This window comes from Loxodonta africana, chromosome 5 (genome assembly GCF_030014295.1).
Source record: "Loxodonta africana isolate mLoxAfr1 chromosome 5, mLoxAfr1.hap2, whole genome shotgun sequence".
NCBI lineage: Eukaryota > Metazoa > Chordata > Mammalia > Proboscidea > Elephantidae > Loxodonta > Loxodonta africana.
The window spans coordinates 120,753,858-120,775,569 of NC_087346.1; the positions used below are offsets into that span (position 1 = coordinate 120,753,858).

Here is a 21,712-nt window from a genome sequence, read left to right on the forward strand (position 1 = left end):
AAATGAGGAGGTAGGAGAAATCACACAGGATTTTTCACATTAGTTTAAAACTCAGAAAGAAAAAAATGTCAGAGATTTAACAATAATGAGAAGATCTTTCCAAAGCGGTTGTTGGTATCATCCTGCGAAACTCTGAGGGAAGCCCTGGTGGCACAGTAGTTAAAAGCTATGGCTGCTAACCAAAAGGTTGGCAGTTGAAATCTATCAGCTGCCCCTTGGAAACCCTATGGGGCAGCTCTACTCTGTACTATAGGGTCGCTATGAGTAGTAATTGACTCTATGGCAATAGGTTTGGCTTTTTTCCCCTTAAATTCTGAGGCTTATTGTGGTGTTTTATTACTGAAGGCAGCAGAGAAAAGGAAGGCATTATTTTCTTATAAGGTCCAAGTATAATGATGATTTTCCATAAAGGTTCTTTGATATTATTATTTCTGGGTCAAATTTATTCATCTCTCCAACATCATTCACACACATACGCTCTGAAGAAAATGACAAATTCTATATAGGTAGATTACCATGAGACTAAAATAAAAAATATTAGCTACTTTCCCTTACCAAAGGATAAACCGCTTTTAAAGAGACCTAGGGAATAGGCTTATCAATTATCAGGAAAGTCCATGGCTCCAGAAAAGCACCTGAGGGAAGAATGATCTCTTTATAAGTTTTTTTTTTTTTTCTATTAAAGGAAGGAAGGAATTGAAGGAGAAGAAAGTAGGTGGTTTTGGTGGAAAACATGTGGCTTACTGCCTCTGAAATAAAAATGGCAGAATTTCTTACCAAGAAACCACCCAAAGTAACACATATATAGCCCTGATGATCATCTTACCCACACATTCATTTAACAATAATTTATGCGGTCTATCACATGGAATTTGGAGACTAATTTAAATTTCCCTAGAGGATCACAGAAACAAATGGAGAATAAACAATGAAAGACAATTACAGAGTAAAATATGAGCAAGTGCTCCCAAACCACTGCGTAAACTGAATTTCTTGAAGTATCACCATCTTTGATGTCTATGTTTACTTGATGCTACATTTACTCCCAGCATATTTAACTGGGAATGATTCGAGTTCACCAAAATGTTCCTAACCAGAGAAGCAATATTCTTGTAGATAATTAATCTGAATAATACATGTGAAGGGGAAGAAGAAAGGTCAAGAGTTCTGACAAGACTTCATATTGCATGGAGAAAATGCTTTATGTTGAACATCAGAGTGACAAATATACAAGATCCTTAAATGAAGAACTGTGGCTGACCTAGGGCTGTCCTCCTCTTGGAGCTACTGAATTTATCAAAGATGTTCACTTTGAAAGAGAAGTGAGTACCTATGCCTTCTTTTCAATCTCTCTAGAAATTCTATGAAACGAATAAGTCCAGTCCTTCTCTCTTCCACCCTTATTCAGTTTCAGGGGACAGACACTGAGTAGGTAGATATGGGAACCAAGTTGGAGAGGAGACAATAATAACGTTTTCATCATACTTGTGTGAAATGACATCACCCCAAGATTCTACAATAACTTATGAGAACAGAAATTAACTCTGCATGAAGTGGTTGAAGGAAAAATATATTGAATCAAAAATAAACAAACAATGAGAGACTATAAAAATAGCTAAGCAGATCTTAAAAAGAACTCCTGAAACCAACCCCCTATCTTTCATGAAATAAAAAAACATAACTGTTAACCTTGAAAATTCAACATATGAACAGACTGGACATAGCTGAAGAGAAAATTGGTGAACTGGAAAATAAGATCTAAAGCAATTTCCTTGAAGGAAGCACAGAGAGATAAGGGAATAGATAATGTGAGAGAGAGAGTTAAGAAGCATGGAGGATAGACTGAGATGGTTTAATGTACATCTAACTAAAGACCAAAAATGAAAGAACAGAAATAACAGAGAAGAGACACTATTCAACAATAGCTGAGAATCTTCCAGAAGATGTGGACTATATGAATCCATAGATACAAGAAGCATACAGATACCAGAGAATATAAAAAAATAGATGCATTGTAGGAAAATGGAAAAATAAGAATATTTTCCAGATAAACAAATGTTGAGAAAGTTTATCACTAGTATACCTTCATTAAAGGAACTCCCAGAAGATATAATTTAGGAAGAAGGAAAATGACTACAGAGGGGATGTCGAGATGGTAAAGAGAAAGGTGAATCAAAAAGTTGAAAGGTTTCTTAGCTTTAGTTAAGTTGTTTAAAAAAAATAAGTTAGGGCCTAAGAAAGAGCGACATTGTTGTGTACTGTGACTTTCCTTTGGAGAAAATCACCCTTGGATGATATAAACCGTTTAAAATAATGGATAGACAAATACTTTGAAGGGCAATATTCCAGAGAAATGTAACTTACTGCATTTTTATTGCTTTTCAGCATTTCTGATTTGGGTCTGAGGTAATAAGCTGCTGGCACCGAGTTCTCATCTCGACAGTACCACTCTTCCAGTAACTTGGTCTCCAGCTTTGCCTCTATGGCAGCATCCAAAATCATTTCAAACTCTGAGGCTTCAACTTCTCCAGGGATTCGGATGTTCCCATATTTTTCACCTAATAGTCCCTGTGTATCAACAAGAAAGCTCAGTTTAGTGTATCACCAAGAAAGTGCACTTTAGTATACAGATTAGGTGGAAACTCCACAAATACTGAGACATAGATAATAAGATACATTGTTCCATTAGTTTGCTCTTTTAATTACAGTGAGTACTTGTTTTCAATGGATTATTTTATGAGTAAAATTATATCAGCTATAGTGAGCCCTGGTAGCGCAGTGGTTAAGAGCTCAGCTGTTAACCAAAAATTTGACAGTTTGAATCCACCAGCTGCTCCCTGGAAACCCTATGGGGCAGTTCTACTCTGTCCTGTAGGGTCGTTATGAGTCGGAATCGACTCGTTGGCAATGTTTTTTCTTTTTTTTAATTTATTTATAGTGTAATTATAATAAATTATTCACATGTTGGAAATGAGATTGCATATTATATCAGACAAATTCAACATACAGAATTTTTGTAGCAAATTTACTTTCTCAAAATCTTTAAATGACAAAATAAAAGTTGTTATACTTTACTTGTGGCAAAGACAAATGACGTGCTAGACCCTATGGAAACGTCAAACATGAAACTCTCAAAGAAAATAATTGCCGTGTAAAGGGCTGACAGTATGGTTCTAAGCCCCAGATTTACACAGCTACAAAAGAAGGGAGCACGACATAACTCCAAGTGATGCTACTCTCAGCCTCACTAGTAACCAAAAAAAAAAAAACTGAAAATATAAACAAGATATCATATTCTTCCTATTAAACTGGCAAAGAAAAACACATGCTCACTTTTATGTGAAAGTGAGAAAATAACCATAGAGTGCTGACGGGTGTGTAAGTTGCCTCAAAAATTTCTCTGAAGTGTATTCTGGGAAAAAGTATTAAAAGCCTTTAAAAACTCTACATACCTTTTGACTTGGCAATTTTTCTACTGGGAATTTGTCCTTAGAAAAAAATTAAGGATGTATATAAAGACTGAGAAGAATATTTACGCTGAACTGATTTTAATAGGAAAGAATTTGTATAACAAACTCTCAGCAAAGGGGAACATTGAAATAAATCATGGCACATCTATTCAGAGAAATACTATTTAACCACTGAAATTACTTCGTAGTCCTATATTGACTTGGAAACATTTATATTATTAAATGAGTAAGTTACAAAATAGTATGTATGAGTCCAATGTGTTACATATATATAGTATATCTATATTCCTCTATATGTATGTATAGGAGCCCTGGTGGCACAGTGGTTAGGTGCTCACCTGCCAACCAAAAAGGCTGGCAGTTAGAACTCACTAGCCGCCCCAAATGAGAAAGATGTGACAATCTGCTTTCGTAAAGGTTTACAGCCTTGGAAACCTTGCGGGGCAGTTCTACTCTGTCCTATGGGGTCGCTATGAGTCAGAATTTGACCTGATGGCAATGTGTTTGGTTTGGAAATATATGTATACACACATTCGTTTCATGTACTTTGGACATGTTATCAGGAGGGATCGGTTCCTGGAGAAAGACATCATGCTTGGTAAAGCAGAGGGTCAGTGAAAAAGAGGAAGATCCTTAATGAGATGGATTGACACAGTGGCTGCAACAATGGGCTCAAACAGAGCAACTATTGCAAGGACGGTGCTGGACTGGGCAGTGTTTTGTTCCATTGTACACAGCGTTGCTATGAGTCAGAACCAACTCGACAGTACCTGACAACAAAAATACATACATATTTATGAGATTATTGTTTATCTTTGAGTAGGTGGTTTTAATTTCTTTAGGTAGTTTTACAAATTTACTGTTTTTCTTTATTAAAAATTTTTGCAGTACATTTTTTAAATATATTAAAAAATTTGCTGTTTTAACCATTTAAAGTGTACAATTTGGAGGCACTAATTCTCTTCACAATGTTATGCAACCATCACCACTATTTACTTCCAGAACTTTTTCATCACCCCAAGCAGAAACTCTCTGTTCATTAACCAACATCTCCTTCTCCCTTTCCAGCCCCTAAAAAAAAAAAAAAAGAGTACCCTCTAATTTACTTTCTGTATCTATAGATTTGCTTATTCTATGTATTTCATGTGTCTGGTTTACTTCATTTAGCATAATGTTTTCAAGGTTTATCCATGTTGTAGCATGTGTGAGAACTTCATTTCTCTTTATGGCTAAATAATAGTCCATTGTACATATGTATCTCATTTTGTTTATTCATTTGTCTGTTGACGAACACTTGAGTTCTCATATGGATTGTTTTGTAGTGAGAAAGACAGGTATTTAAAAATGTAAAACCTTCTGATGCTGCCTACACTCCATGTAGCAACACTTTCGAGGTTGCTCTCAGTGTTTGCTTAAGCCAGTGATTTTTGAAGTGTGGTCCACAGACCAGCAGCTTTAGCAACACGAGGGAACTTACTAGGTACGCAAAGTCTCAGAACCCACTCCAGACCTTCTGAAATCAGAAACATGAGATAGGGCTGACCAATCTGTGTTTTAATAAGCATTTGGGTGACTGAACCACGGGTGCAAGCTAATAAAGCTTACATAGCACCTGGTGTTATCTTCTACATCTTATCTGGAAGAAACCAGGAAAGAACATGAAGAAACTCTGACACAAACCTACAGTATCCGTCTTAGTTATCTAGTGCTGCTACAACAGAAATACCTGAAATGGATGGCTTTAACCAACAGAAATTTATTTCCCCCAGTTTAGGAGGCTAGAAGTCTGAATTCAGGGTGCCATCTCTAGGGCAAGGGTTTCTCTCTGTCAGCTCTGGAGGAAGGTCCTTGTCTCTTCTGAGCTTCTGCTCCCAGGTGATCTGCATGTGGATTGGTGTCTCTCTTTCCCCATCTCTGCTTCCTGGTTTGTTTTAATCTCTTTTATATCTCAAAAGAGACTGACTCAAGACATGCCCTATACTAATCCTATCTTGTTAACAAAGACAACCCATTCAAATGGGATTATAACCATTGGCATACAGGTTGGGAATTACAATACATATTTTGGGGGGCACAATTCAATCTATAGCAGTAAAAAACAAAAAAAATTTTTTTTTTTTTTTTTTTTTTGTATCCAAGGTAAATTTGTCCGTGTAACAGTATCCATGGGAGGCTTGTCTGTTTAATCTTCATTCTTTCCTCCTGCTATCAACTTTAACAAAAACGTCAAGCCTTTGTATCCAGTGGAGTGCGAATTGCTGGTGTGGCTTCTAACAGGCACTTCTACTACCTCTTTTGCATATTACTGCAATACCAACAGCGTTCTTTTCATCTGATACAGGCAAGTGAGAGAATAAGAAAAGTCCTGGGTAGATCTATGTCCAGAACAAATTCAAGTCTCTGCAACAACACGGTAAGCCCCTTCAGGGCAAAGGCCAGAGTTGTTTCTTCCTAGGGAAACAAACTTGTTGCCATCTAGTCGACTCTGACTCATGGCGACCCCATGTGTGTCAGAGTGGAACTGTGCTCCTTGGGGTTTTCAATGGTTGATTTTTTTGGAAGGAGATGGCCACGTCTTTCTTCCAAAGTACCTCTAGGTGGATTTGAATTGCCAACCTTTTGGTTAGCAGGTGAGTGTCTTAACCATTTGCACCACCCAGGTACTCAGACAGATTTGCTGAGTAAATGAATGAGCCAACACAGAGAAAGGAAATGTTAGAGCTCTGTTCTGTTCTGTTCCTCCTCTAATGCTTCTTCTTGTATTCAAAGACGGTATCTCAGCCCTCGACAGGCAGAGTAACAATTTGGGAAGGCATCAATTTTGCCAACAATACTCATTTCAGCCCAGAATCTTTAAGCAGGTATTGTTTCAGCACATCCCTGCCTGGGTTATGCTCTACCTCTGAAGAATGTAATGCACCTCATACAACTGACTTACTGAAGGCGACTGTGATTAAGTGAACTCACTATTTCAAGCTTGGCTCTCCTCAGTACTAGCCTCGATGACCAGGCAGGAGGCAGAAACAGTTACGCCCCTTAGGAAGTAGGCTTGAATATAGGGTCAATGCATTCTCAGTCCCCATTATTTCAGTATGGTAAGTGAGAGCTGATAGAAGAACTCGGCTGCTAACCAAAAGGTTGGCAGTTTGAATCCTCCAATTGCTCTCTGGAGACCCTAGCAGGCAGTTCTAGTCTGTCCTACAAGGTTGCTATAAGTAGGAATCAACTTGACAGCAGTGAGTTTGGTTTCTTTTGTTTGGGTAGCACAGTGGTTAAGCACTCCGCTGCCAACCAAGAGGTTGGTGGTTCAAACCTACCTAGCCGCTCAGTGGGAGAAGGACCTGGTAATCTGCTTCCGTAAAGATTACAGCCAAGAAAACTCTATGGGGCAGTTCTAGTCTGTCACATGGGGTTGCAATGAGTCCAAATTGACTTGATGGCATCCAACAACACCACTATGGGTAATGCATATGTGGTCTCATGGGCAGGGCTGGGAACATAGCTGATGAATATAAATATCTAAGGCTATTTAGAAATCATTTATTTGAGTTGGGCACCTGGCACCAAACAATATAATTACTTGATTAATACATTAAGGCAAAAAGTTCCTCAGGGTAGAGATTGCCAAAGAAGAAACAAATAGCCTCCTTCAATTCAAATGATAAATACATATATACTGAGTACCTACTATATATAAAGTGGTAATACAGAACTTCAAAAAAGTTACTTATTGGATTGTTCTCCCTTGGTCTTTTCCTTCTCTCTATTGATTCTTTCTTTAGGCAGCATGCTCATAAATCATGAAAAGTTATTTTTTAGAAGTCCAAGACAGGATTCTACGTCAATCTTATCCTACTATTTGTGAAACAGCAAAGAAAAGAGAAAATTTGCTATCAAATTACATTAGGAAGGTTTTTTTTTGGGGAGTTCCATGTGGTTATGTTCTAAGGTAAAACACTCAGAGTGGCTATATCCACCAGGGCCAGAGAAAATAAATTTAGAGTCAGTCAAACTCGGTAGCGATGTCCAACTCATAAGGTTAATGGACGAAAGCAGGAGTGGAGATGTGGGACCATGTCCAAGAGGCTGGTAGTCAAACTCTAGCTGGTAAGATGGAGATCACCGTCTTGGTTCCCTAATCAGGCTATTTTCTTAGCTCTGTACTGCCTGGAGTCTCCATGGAGGAATCTAGGGCAGCTACAAAAGCTATGAGTAAGGAGGTATCCTCCTTCTGTTCACTGGCCATTGACTATTCACTGCTGCCACCAAAGGAGAAATCAACTTTGCACAGATTCTGGCTCCAATGCTCAAAAAGCTCATTTTTGGCTTAAACCAACTCTGCCAGTTTGTAGGAGAAAACTTGATGGGGAGTTGGAGGGGTACAAATCTATTTTTATTAATTAAGCCATTGATCAAATTGCCTGGGACCCTACATGGAAGATGTGCATATGACTGAAATAATTTCCAACTTTTGGCTGAATTGTTTATTAACACTCAATATACTTATGAACATAAACATGTGCGCGTTAGGCTTCTATAGAAATCTGTAACCACCTCTCCCATTCACCTAATCAAATTTGAAAGCATATTTAAATACACCTATTCTGAAATGCTAAAGATATACACACACACATACAATAAATAAAGCAGGAAGCAACAATTTGAGTGTTCATGTACAATCTGGGGAGTTAAGTCCAAATGTTTGAAGAGCCTAAGAAAATTTTCTAATACTGAGAACTGTAGTTTCTGCATGTAAAATTCTAGCATAAGAAATACTCTATGAACTACTGAGCTGTTTATAACTAAGAATTTAAATATAAAAGGACTCTCTACTTTTTGTATCTCACTTTCCTTCTTAACATGGTAATATAGATACACCTAAGCCGCTGCTGTCAAAGGCTTAGGGATAACATTTTCTTTTACCTCAATTGATTTCTCATTTCCACTGGGTAGATATTGATTTCTGTCCCCCTCTGCTCTTTCTGTGCAGTTAGTTCTGCTTGGGCTTGCAGTTGAGACTTTCTGAGGGCTGAGTCTGATGACACTCGTTTTCACTGGAGCAAACAGCGCAGAGGAATTGAAGTGTTGGCAAAGGTGCTGGCGAGCTCAGCGTGTCCTTGCCTTTACTCTGCTGGGGGATGTCAGGAAAGACAGATGAGGGAAGATCTACTTCGGGTCATGGATGCCATGCTTTGTAGGGAAGTGGGCAGGCTGCTTGTTTCTGAGCCATCGATCCTGGGAGCAGTCGGAAGAAAAAAAAATTTCTCCCCCTTCACTGGTGCTGTGACAAACCTGAAGCACATGCTCTCAATGCCCTTCTAGCTGCCAGTGAGTCGACACCGACTCATGTGGGCCCCGTGTGTGTCAGAGTAGAACTGTGCTCCATAGGGTTTTCAATGGCTGATTTTTGGGAAGTAGATCACCAGCCCCTTCTTCTGAGGCACCTTTGGGTAGACTCAAACCTCTGACCTTTTATTTAGCATCTGAGTACATTAACCCTTTGCATCACTCAGGGACTCTGTCAATGCCCTATTTCCCCTCCCTACCCAATCACCAAAGCAAGGTAAGTGGGACTATTTCTTCCTTTCTATCAGTTTCTCCTTTATGTATTAAAAAAAAATCCACATTTATATATACGACTTTCCTGCATATGTTGAACACAATTCTGCAAGTAGGGAATGCTGCAGAAGAGGAGGCCAAGGCTCAGAGGGCCCAGCTGGCTTGCCTAAGACCACTTTTCTAAGAAGACTTGGTAGTACGGGACTTTTAATTCAGTAACCTCGTTCTTTCTACTTCATCAAGTTATTGTGCTACTCCCCCTTCTAAGAGTGCCTTCAGGTGGCTTGTTTGCTTGTGGTGTCACTTCTAGCAAATGCTACTGTCAGGGCCACCATGCAGGCCGTTCACTGCACACCTCCAGGAGCACAATTCACAAAGACTATAATGTGTTTGTTATTATGACCCAGGGTATTGGGATTTATTTTTAACTGATTTATTATTGCATGAAGGGATACAAATGATTGTGCTATATTCCCTGGAGCTGACGTCCGACCTTTACATGCAGAGGTCTGATGGAACCTTGTCAAAGAGTCAGCTGCCCCTTCTTTGCACACTTAATGTTATTTTTCAATGCGTTGGGAAATCAAGAAGAATTTTCACACTGATTTTTTTTTTTAATTTAAACATAATCAAAACAAGACAAACAACCAAATCCATTGCCACTGAGTCATCCCGACTCTTAACAACCCTATAGGACAGAGTAGCACTACCCCATAAGGTTTCCAAGACTGTAATTTTTATGAAAGCAGACTGCCACATCCTACTCCCACGGAGCCACTGGAAGGGTTCAAACCATCGACCTTTTGGTTAGCAGATGTGTGCTTGTCTCAGTCATCTAGTGCTGCTATAACAGAAATATCACAAGTGGATGGCTTTAACAAAGAGAAATTTATTTTCTCACAGCCGGCTAGGCTAGAAGTTCAAATTCAGAGCGTCAGCTCCAGGGGATGGCTTTCTCTCTCTGTCAGCTCTGGAGGAAGGTCCCTGTCATCAATCTTCCCCTGGACTAGGAGCTTCTCTGTACAGGAACCCCAGGTCCAAAGGACATGCTCTGCTCCCTGCACGGCTTTCTTGGTGGTATGAAGTTCCCAATTCTTTGCTTGCTTCCCTTTCATCTCCTGTAAGATAAAAGGTGGTGCAGGCCACACCCCAGGGAAACTCTCTTTATATTGGATTAGGGATGTGACATGAGCAAGGGCATTACAGGAAAATCACAAAATGGAAGACAACCACACAGTACTGGAAATCATGGCCTAAACAAGCTGACACATATTTTTGGGGGACACAATTCAATCCATGACAGTGCTTAACCACCATGCCACCAGGGCTCCTAATAGAAGGTACTATACTTAAAATACTATACTACACTACACTATACTATACTGGGCACTGGGTTATACTTAGAAATACATTATGATTCAATTACAGTGCTCAGACTTTTATGTTTCAGGTGTCACAAGAAACGAGAGTAACCGGAGAAAGGGGGAGGACAGAGAAATAATAATGACAAGTGACTAAAACGTTCTCTGTTAGAATTAAATAATGTCCACGCTAAAGATGACCTAGATAAGATCTTTAAGAAAGATTATACCTTTGGTACCCCTGAGTTCAGATTTGCATAAGGGTGATATTGTGAGAAAACTGCCCACTGCTCAATCATTAGGGATATGTTCCTGTATGCAGGGTTGCCGAGAATGGATGCTATCAGATACATTTAGCACATAAAGCTTAGTATTTCCATTTTAAAGCATTCATTTTCCCAGATACCCATGGTAGGATTGGCAGCACATAATACTTCATAATATTTACTGGCACTTGTTTGTTGTTGTTAGGTGCCGCTGAGTTGGTTCCTATTCATAGCGACCCTATGTACAAAAGAACTAAACACTGCCTGGTCCTAAGCCATTCTCACAATTATTGCTGTGTTTAAGCCCATTGTTGTAGCCACTGTATCAATTCATCTCATTGAGGGTCTTCCCCTTCTTCACTGACCCTCTACCAAGAATGATGTCCTTCTCCAGGGACTGGTCCCTCCTGAGTACATGAGACAAAGTCTCACCATCTTTGCTTCTAAGGAGCATTCTGGCTGTACTTCTTCCAAGACAGATTTGTTCATTATTCTGGCAGTCCATGGTACATTCAATATTTTCTGACAACACCGTAATTCAAAGGCATCAATTCTTCGTCATTCTTCCTTATTCATTGTTCAGCTATCATGGGCATATGAAGTGACTGAAAACACCATTGCTTGGATCAGGTGCACCTTAGTCTTCAAGGTGACATCTTTGCTTTCCAACACTTAAAAGGTATCTTTTGCAGCAGATTTGCCCAAGGCAACGCATCATTTGATTTCTTGACTGTTGCTTCCGGGGGTGTTGATTGTAGATCCAAGTAAGATGAAATCCTTGACAACTTCAGTATTTTCTGTTTATTGTGATGTTGCTTATTGGTCCAGTTGTAGAGGATTTTTGTTTTCTTTATGTTGAGGTATTCCATACTGAAGGCTGTAGTACTTCAAGATCTTTTGCTTCAACAAGCAAGGCTGTGTCCTCTGCATATCGCAGATTGTTAATGAGTGTTTCTCCAATCCTGCTTCTTGGATTATGTGTTCAGTATACATTGAATAAGTACGGTAAAATGATACAATCCTGAGGCACACCTTTCCTGATTTTAAATCACGCAGTATCCCCTTGTTCTATATGAATGACTTTCTCTATGTACAGGTTTCTCATGAGCACAATTAAGTGCTCCGGAATTCCCATTCTTTGTGGTGTTATCCATAATTCCACCATGTGTCCTGTCAGTTTGTTATACCTTGGTGGGTTGCATGTTGCTGTGATGCTGGAACCTAGGCCAGTGGTATTTCAAATACCGGCAGGGTCACCCATAGTGAACAGGTTTCAGCGGAGCTTCCAGATTAAGACAGACTAGGAAGAAGGACCTAGTAGTCTGTTTCTGAAAAAACTGGCCAGGGAAAACCTTATGAATAGCAGTGAAACATTGTCTGATACAGTGCCAGAAGATGTGCCCCTCAGGTTGGAAGGCCCTCAAAATACGACTGAGGAAGAGCTGCCTCCTCAAAGTAGAGTTGACCTTAATGATGTGGAAGGAGTAAGGCTTTCAGGACCTTCATTTGCTGATGTGGCACGACTCAAAATGAGAAGAAATGGCACAAATATCCATTAGCAATCAGAATGTGAAGTGTATGAAGTATGAGTCTAGGAAATTGGAAGTTGTCAAAAATGAAATGGAACACACAAAGACTGATATCCTAGGCATTAGTGAGCTGAAATAGACTGATACTGACTGTAATCTTTATGGAAGCAGATCACCCGGTCTTACTCTGGCCGAGGTGCTAGGTGAGTTCGAGCTGTCAACTTTTCAATTAGCAGCTAAGCGCTTAAATGTTGTGCCACCAGTGCTCCTATTGGTTTCCTAGGCCTGCCTTAACAAAACACCACAAACTGGGTAGCTTATAAGAATAGAAGTTGCCCCACAGTTCTGCAGACGGGGAGTCCGAGATCAGGTGGCAGAAAGCCCTCCTTCTAATAAGGCTTTGAGGGAGAATCTGTTCATGTCTCTCTCCCAGCTTCTGATAGTCCCAGGCATTCCTTGGCTTGCAGCTGCAGCATTATATGGTGACCTTCTTCTTTCTCCCTGACTCTGTATATCTTCTCTTTGTTTATAAGGACACCAATAATATAAGGATTAGGACCTACCCTACTCCATTGTGACCTCATGTTAACCTACCTGATGACATCTTCCAAGACCCTATTTCTAAACAGGATCACATTCATAGGTACAGCGTTTAGAACTTCAAGATATCTTTTTTGGAGAACACAATTCAATCCATAGCATAAGGTGAGAAAATATGTGATGAGATATGGACAAACTTGTCCAGTCCCCAGGGTAGAAAAAAAAGCAACAGATGTATGGAGTTGCCTTTATTGAGAGCACAGGCAGTGTTTTAAGGGTACATGTAAAACAGAAGTAAAAATTCAAGAAAGCAATTTGTATTGGTGTGTTAATAGCCATGTTTGCAGGAATTGAGTTATTTAAATTCAAGTCCTCTAAAAATAAACACTAGCATAAAAATGAACAAAATGAAGCAGATTTTACCAACATAAGATCTAGTATCTTTGGTAATTCAGCATAAAATATATTGAATGGGTAAAGTCATGGATTAAATGATTTACCAATTTCATTTAATATATAGCAGAATAACTAAGCTGATGCTTCAATCAAGTTTCCTTGAGAGATAACAATTCTCAGCATTCTCATAACTTACATTATAGTTTTAATTTCTTAAAACGAACATTCATGGTTTAATTATATTTATTGAATTAACATGCTTAAACCCACTGCTGAACTACTTATATCAATAATAACTGTGCTACTTTTTACTTCATTTTTTTTTTTGTCAATAAAGAAGTCTCAATACCTGAATACAATACAGCCCTTATTCTTCAGAAATGTCAGTAAAGAAGAAGAAACCATAAATGTGAAAGGATTGAGTAATAGAACCACATGGATTAGAGCCATTTCTGAGTTTGCAGTTAATTTACATCAGTTCCACTGTAGATATTACAACTCTAACCTTAGCCAGTTGTTTTCTAGAAATGAGGAATGAGACATGTGTAAGGATTATTGGAATCCTTCTAAAATGCTAAAGAATGCATTGAGAAAATTACTACAAAAGTGGAGTCTTTTTTGAGGAGGTAATGGGGAGATAGTTTTCTATATATTAAGAAATGAGATGTCTAGGAACATTCAACTGGCATCGTCCATTCAAAAAACCAAACCCGTTGCCATCGAGTCGATACTGACTCATAGTGACCCTACAGGACAGAGTAGAACTGCCCTATTGGGTTTCCAAGTAGAGCCTGGTGGATTTCAACTGCTGACCTTTGGGTTAGTAGCCAAGCTGTCAACCACTGCACCACTAGGGCTCCTCATTGTACAGTAAGCAATTAGAAATGTGGATCTGTAGGTCAAAAGAGTAACCTGGCTAGAAAAACAGTCTTGGAACTAATCATTCATTAATTTGACAAATACTTACTGAACATCACACTCATCTTTTAGTGTGACCAACCATCCCTGTTTACTAAGGACTGTCTCAGTTTAAGGACTGTCACTGTTTAAGTCCCAGGAACCACCTCAGTTTCAGGCAAGCCGGGACAGGTGGCCACACTAACAGTGAACAAGATCGTCATGGTCCCTGCCCTTTTTGAGTTTCCTTCTAGAAGAGCAGACAGATATCTGTAAGGATTAGATAATTCAAGGGGAAATTACACACAGAGTGGAAAGATATCAGGGCTGAGGACTACCAACCTTTGGTATGCCCACAGAAGTAGGAGGAAGAGTGGGACAGTATTAGAGAAGTCAGGAGACGAGACAGTTTAAGAAGGACAGAATGATAATATCCAAAACATGTATACAAAGCTCTTAGAAAGCAACGGAAAATGAGCAAATGATATGAACAGGTAATTCACATAACCAGAAAAACAAATGCCAGTAACCATAAAATATAAAGTTCAAATCTATTAAAAAAGCTGCATATGAAAACACAAATATAAGATCTTTTTGTTTATTAAATTGTCAGAGGAAAGTAACGATAATACCTAGTGATGGCTAGGCAACAGGGAAATGGGCACTCTCTGACACAGTGTGCTAATGAACATGAGAACCTTGCTGAGAAGGCAATCTGGCGGTAGCATAAAATGCCACTTTTAGAAATTCATCCTAATATTTGCATAAAGATTTATGTATAAAGAAGTTCAACAATTTTTATCTTGTATCTTTGCCTCATTCTATAAAAGATTTTTAATTTACTGGTGTTAATATAAATAAGGAAACCAAAGATGAGTACATACTGAATGTGATGGTTAAGATTGTGTGTTAACTTGGCTGGGCCATGATTCTCAGTGTTTAAATGTGATCACCCCCATGATGGACCTGCTGTGAGTAGCCAATCAGTTGAAAAGGAGTTTCCTTGGGCGTGTGGCCTGCATTCGAATATAAGTGGACGTTCTGGCTTTTGCCCTCTCTGGATCCTGCAGCTGCCTCCTGTTGGTCTGACTTTTGGTTCTCGGGGCTTGAGCTAGCAGCTTATTTGCCAATCTTGGGATTTACTGATCTTCACAGCTTGTGAAAAAGAGCCCTCCTCTCCGTCCTGTCAATCTTGGGTTCGCCAGCCCCTGCAACTACATGAATCAGGAGAAGCCTTGAAGTCTTGCTTGCCAATCTTGGGATTCATTGATCTTCACAGCCTGTGAACAAGAGCCCTGCTGTCTGACCTGCCGATCTTGGGTTCGCCAGCCCCTGCGGCTACGTGAATCAGGAGAAGCCTAATCCACAGACTTGGGACGTTCTAGTATCTACATCCGAGTGAGTCATTTCCTTGATATAAATCTCTCTATATACACATTTATACACTTCACTGGTTTTGGTTCTCTAGAGAACTCAGCCTAAGACATTGGAAGAACAAAGTAATTACTAATTCACATAATGTGTGGAATAGTATTCCTGGATGCCCTTCTATTGGGATTTGTCTGATTTTTTTCTCATGAATGTTGTTGTTGTTAGGTGCCGTCAAGTTGATTCCAACTCATAGTGACTCTATGTACAACAGAATGAAACACCGCCTGGTCCTGCACCATCCTCATGATTGTTGTACTGCTCGAGCCCATTGTTGCAGCCACTGTCTATCCATCTTGTTGAGGGTCTTCCTCTTTTTTGCTGACCCTCTGCTTTACTAAGCATGATGTCCTTATCCAGGGACTGTTCCCTCCTGTTAACATGTCCAAAGTATGTGAGATGAAGTCTCGTCATGCTTGCTTCCAAGGAGCATTCTGGCTCTACTTCGAAGACAGATATGCGCATTCTTTTGGCAGTCCGTGGTAAGTATTCAATATTCTTCACTAACACCCTAATTCAAAAGCATCAATTCTTTGGTTTTCCTTATTCATTGCCCAGCTTTTGCATGCTTATGAGGCAACTGAAAACACCATGGCTTGGGTCAGGTGCACTTTAGTCCTTAAAGTGACATCCTTACTTTTTAACACTTGAAAGTGGTCTTTTCTGCAGATTTGCCCAATGTAATGCACCGTTTGATTTCCTGGCTGCTGTTTCCATGGGTGTTGATTGCAGATCCAAGTAAAATGAAATGCCTGACAGCTTCAATCTTGTCTCTGTTTAATCATGATGTTGCTTATTGGTCCAGTTGAGGACTTTGGTTTTATGTTGGGTGTAATCCTCAGCGAAGCCCTGTTGGTGCAGTGATTAAGACCTTGGCTGCTGGCCAAATATTGGCAGTTCAAACCCACCAGCTGTGCCTTGGAAACCCTATGGGTCATATAAGTCAGAATCGACTCAATGGCAACAGGTTTCTCATGATTAGACTGGGGCTATGAGTTTTGGGAGGAAGACCACAGAAATGAAGTACAATTTTTATCACATCTTATCGAGGGTACTTATTATCAACATAATTTCTGACTGTTGATGTTGAACTTGATCATCTGGCTTAAGTAGTGTTTGTCAGGTTTCTCCATTGTAGTTACTCTTTTTTCCCCCTTTATACTGCACTCTTTGAAAAGTCAGAATGCATAACCCACACTTAAGGGATAAGGAATTATGTTCCCCCTCCCTTATCTGGAATTATTCTGCATAGATTTGTCTCTTCTCTTCCATTTATTTATTCAATAATCTGTGCATATCAGTGTGGACTCATGTATATATATTTTATACTTTGGACTATAATCTAACATTGCTTTGTTTACTTTTGCTCAGTTGTTCCAGTTTTGGCCATTCGAAGCTCTTTCAATTGGTTTCTGTGTCCCTTTGACATAGCCTATCATTGTAGGGTATTATTCATTCATTCATTTTTGAGTACTTCCTTACTTTCTAGAACTCATCTTGAATATTTCCTGCCTCAGTCCGGGAATCAATGATTTCCTCAAGGAGTTTGGTTCCTTTTATTGGAGAATAGCATTAGAAACCAAGATCTGGGCACTTGCCGTGCTGTTGCCACTGGGGTGTCATTTCCCTCAGGCTATCTCAGCTGACAGAACAAAGGAACACATGTGTATATACTAACCTGTATATATACCCTTAGCTACAAATATGTCTATAGATAACCATCTGCATCTACACAGATACTAGTAACAACATTAGTTTTTACTATTATCTCCAACTCTAATCCATGGATCGTTCTAGCTTCCTTACTTTACTGATCTATTAATTCCCACTCTAACAGTGAGAAATCTGTATCCTACCACCCAACATCCATTTATTTTTCAATTCTGATATACATGTGTAGCAGTAGCAGATTTGTTAGCATATACGCCTGTGGGAAACCACTTTATTGACCATAGTATAGTACTTATATGTAGTTCCTTTTGCTTTTAGTCATAAGACTTCATTTCCAACAGATCTTTTTCTAAATAAAAGAAATAAAATATAATAAAGTTAAATTCCCCTTTGACCAGCAAATATAGGCTTATTCTCTTCCCCCCTCCAAGATTAAATGATCATAAATGTGTTATATACTCTTTCAATTCATTTCGTATATACATACATATACACTTTCTATTTTAAAATGTACATAAATTATATATACGGGACATACTATGTACCTTTTTCATTTTTTTTTTTTTTGGTGATGGTTCTGTTTTTAAATTTAGATCAAGTCCACTCTGTTGAACAACTGTAATATTCCTTAATAAGAATATTACACATTTTTGAAAATACAGCTTCTTACCAATAGACATTTAGATTTTTTTCCATTTTTTTCTTTTCTAAATAATACTGTCTAAATATTCCATCATTAAGCTAACAAATATTGAGGGCATTATGTAACGGAAATGCAACCAATTTTTTAAAAAAAATTTATTTATTGTACTTTTAGGTGAAAGTTTACAAATCAAGTCAGTATCTCATACAAAATGCCACACCCACCCCCCGCATGCCCAGCTGCTCTCCCTTAATGAGACAGCACATTCCTCCTCTTCACCCTGTATGCCCCGTGTCCATTCAACCAGCTCCTGTCTCCCCCTTCCTTCTCATCTCACCACCAGACGGGAGTCGCTCACATAGTCTCATGCGTCTACCTGAGCCATGAAGTTCACTCCTCACCAACATCATCGTCTATCCTACAGAATGGGACTAATTTTTATTTAACGTATAAAAATCCTGTGTTCAGACCCAACTTCTTGATACATGAAGATTCCAGTCATGTTTTGCTGCCTCGTGGTGCCTGGTGCTTGCAGTGACTGTCCAGCTGGCCTGCTCCTTATTCCAGCTTGGGTGTATCTCAAAATGCCTGGCCCACAGCAGGCTCTCATTTCCCATAATTCTACTTTGCAGGGCCAGGCCTGATCAGTATGTCTTAGGGTTCTTTCAAAACTGCCTGTGTGTGCACATTCTGCTGAGACCTTTCAGCTGCTTTGAAAGCCTTACAAGAAAGCTGAATTGCCCGTGCATACTGATGGTCCACTGTTTTAAGAAAAGTCTCTTCTTTTAAACTGGGGAGGGTGCCTGGCAAGTATGCCATGGGCCTGAGAGCTGGATGAAAGGAATGCTGGCTCATTAAGTGTAAATTGTATAAATGAGGATTCTAGCATTATTAATGGGTATTCATTAATAAGGTCTGAACTCGTGAAGGTCTACTGTAACTTAGAAGTGTTCCCTTCAGTATATGCCTTATCTTTGTTATGTCACATTTATAAGTCCCTCTAATATCTTGCATAATACTCACTCTCCTTAGATGCTATTCATTGACTCAGTATTTTAAAATGCATTTAAATAGTTATTAAGAGGATATGTATTTGAATTTTATCATCTTTCTTGAGGGATTAAAACATCGAGTAACATGTCAGAAAGCCTTACAACACGTGGAAATGATATCTATGTCATCCGTATTTCCCAGGCTCTAGCAGCTGGTGATAAACTAGGGTCAAAATCATTGACACAAAATAGGATTTATCTGGCTTTACTTCCACTCTCTCTGTGAAGCTCAGAATCCCTCAAATTCCTCCAAAAGAAGACTGGAAAGCCTCAGGGGGGGATTTCAGGCATGCTCTGGGAAACAGTGTTCTTGGCTTCTCTGCTCCACAATTTTACCCTTTTAATGTCTTCCTTGTTAAGGTGGAAACCCTGGTGGCATAGTGGTTAAGTGCTATGGCTGCTAACCAAAAGGTCAGCAGTTCAAATCCATCAGGCACTCCTTGGAAACTCTATGGGACAGTTCTACTCTGACCTATAGGGCTCTATGAGTTGGAATTGACTTGATGGCAACAGGTTTGGTTTTTGTTTTTTTTTTTTGCTTAAGGCAGTGTCTGGAAAACTGCCAAAAGCAGTAACTGGTTGAGAACTACAAAGGTGAAGTTGCTGCTGTTGGTATCCACCATGATCCATGATCTAGTGATGCCTGAAGACATTTATGCCAAGAATTCAGATATGACATAAGTAGGGGGAGGTTGCTGGTGACTGGCGTCAAAGCCAGCAGGCTGTCTTCATCTCCCACCATCTCCCACAGCTGTCCAGGTGGCTGGTGCTGCTTCTCTGGTCACTGCAGATGCACTGGCTCCAACACTTCTGAGGTCCTAGGGTCTCTCATTTGTTTCCTTGCTTTGTGTGCTATGACTTCCGCCCCTTTCCACTTCCCAATTTTAGGCCTCAGGCTGGGTGCTGTGCTCACCCCTCCCTTCAGCCCTCACTCATTTTCTTGGGACCACACTTGTATGTCTTGATTTATCTTTCCTCAAGATAAGCACTTCTGTAGGTTTTTCACATTATCATCTTTGAAAGGGCCAAGCCCAACACTCCTCCCACCTGTGCTGACATGTCTAAACTCTAGGTTAGGTACAATTTATTTAGGTTCTGTTATGGGTTGAATTGCATCTCCCAGAAAGATGTGTTCAAGTCCTAATCACCAGTACCTGTGAATGTGAACCTTATTTGGCAATAGGATGGTTGCAATGTAATTAGTTAAGATGAGGTCATTAGGATGGACCCTAATCTCTTTATGACTGGTGTTCTTGTAAAAAGAGAAGAGATTCAGAGACACACAGGAAGATGGTCACCTGAAGACAGAAGCAGAGATTGGAGTTATGATGCCACAGCTAAGGAATGCCTGGGGCTATAAGAAACAAGTAGAGGCAAAGAAAGATCTTTGGAGAGAGCATGGTCCTGCTGATGCTTTGAATTTGGTCTTCTAGCCTCCTGAACTATGAGAGAATAAATTTCTGTTGCTTTAAGGTACCTAGTTTGTGGTACTATACTACAGCACCTTGAGGAACCTAATACAGGCTCATTCGAGGATTCCTCTATCTAGTGAAGACTTTCAGTAATTTTGATGGGTTGTACTCTGTATGTTGAATATCTTCTGCCTACTTTTCTCAGTCATCTAGTGCTGCTATAACAGAAATACCACAAGTAGATGGCTTTAACAAAGAGAAATTTATTTTCTCACAGTCTTGTAGGCTAGAAGTCCAAATTCAGGGCATCAGCTTCAGGGGAAGGCTTTCTCTCTCTGTTGGCTCTGGAGGAAGGTCCTTTTTGTCAATCTTCCCCTGGACTAGGAGCTTCTCCACACAGGAACCCTGGGTCCAAAGGACACGCTCTGCTCCTGGTGCTTCTTTCTTGATGGTATGAGGTCCCCACTCTCTGCTTGCTTCCCTTTCCTTTTATCTCTTGTAAGACAAAAAGGTGGTGCAGGCCAGAGAAACTCCCTTTACATTGGATCAGGGATGTGACCTTAGTAAGGGTGTTACATCCCACCCTAATCCTCTTTAACATAAAATTACAATCACAAAATGGAGGACAATCACATAATATTTGAAATCATGGCCTAACTAAGATGACACACATTTTTGGGGGGACAAAATTTAATCCATGATACTATTAAAAAGTAGCAACTTATTTTATCTGGTACAATCAGCTCCCCACATGAGGAGGAAGGGCAAATATTAAATAATTATGTACCATTAACTCATTTGATCCTTATAACAATCCTATGAATCACTGTCTCTATTCTAAAGCTGAATACTCTGAGGATCTGAGAGGTCAAGTAACTTGCTTAAGATCACACAGCTGATTAATGATGGAGCTCGACTTTGAACCCAGGTCTATCTCCAAAGATTTGCTCTTTCCACCATACCATGCTTTCTTCAGGAAGATTTCCAAATGACCAGCTTATCCCTTAAAAAAAAAATCAAAAACCAAACCCATTGCCATTGAGTTGATTCCAACTCATAGCGAACCTACAGGGCAGAGTAGACCTGCCCTACAGGGTTTCCAAGGAGCAGCTGGTGGATCCCAACTGCTGACCTTTGGTTAGCATCCATAGCTCTTAAGCACTGTGCCACCAGGGCTCCAAACTCTTTAAAACAATCAATTGAGCAATTTTTAAATTGTCTTTTATGCCCTTATCCCACACTTTGCCTCCCGCCCTGTATCTTAAGCAGAAGACATTGGATGCATGTAACTTTTACTGGCAGGGCAGCACTAAGAATAATGAAGAGCACAGGTTCCCTGCTGTGTGGCCTTGGGCAAATTACTTAACCTTTCTGTGTCCCAGTTTCCTCATCTGTAAAATGCAGATCACAACAGTGCCAATCTCAGTGATTGCCATGTAAATCAATACAATTAATGTAAGTAAAAGAAATAGAATGTTATCTGACACA

General features: G+C 39.6%; 1 protein-coding gene across 1 annotated transcript in view; it reads right to left on the bottom strand.

The window, feature by feature from the left end:
* The window catches only part of NWD2 (NACHT and WD repeat domain containing 2), a 264,189-nt gene that overhangs the window by 16,485 nt on the left and 225,992 nt on the right, over positions 1-21,712 (bottom strand). Inside the window, exon 4 of the mRNA XM_003411299.3 lies at positions 2,365-2,568. Within this exon, the coding sequence (XP_003411347.1) occupies positions 2,365-2,568 (204 nt within the window). The remainder of the gene's footprint in view (positions 1-2,364; positions 2,569-21,712) is intronic.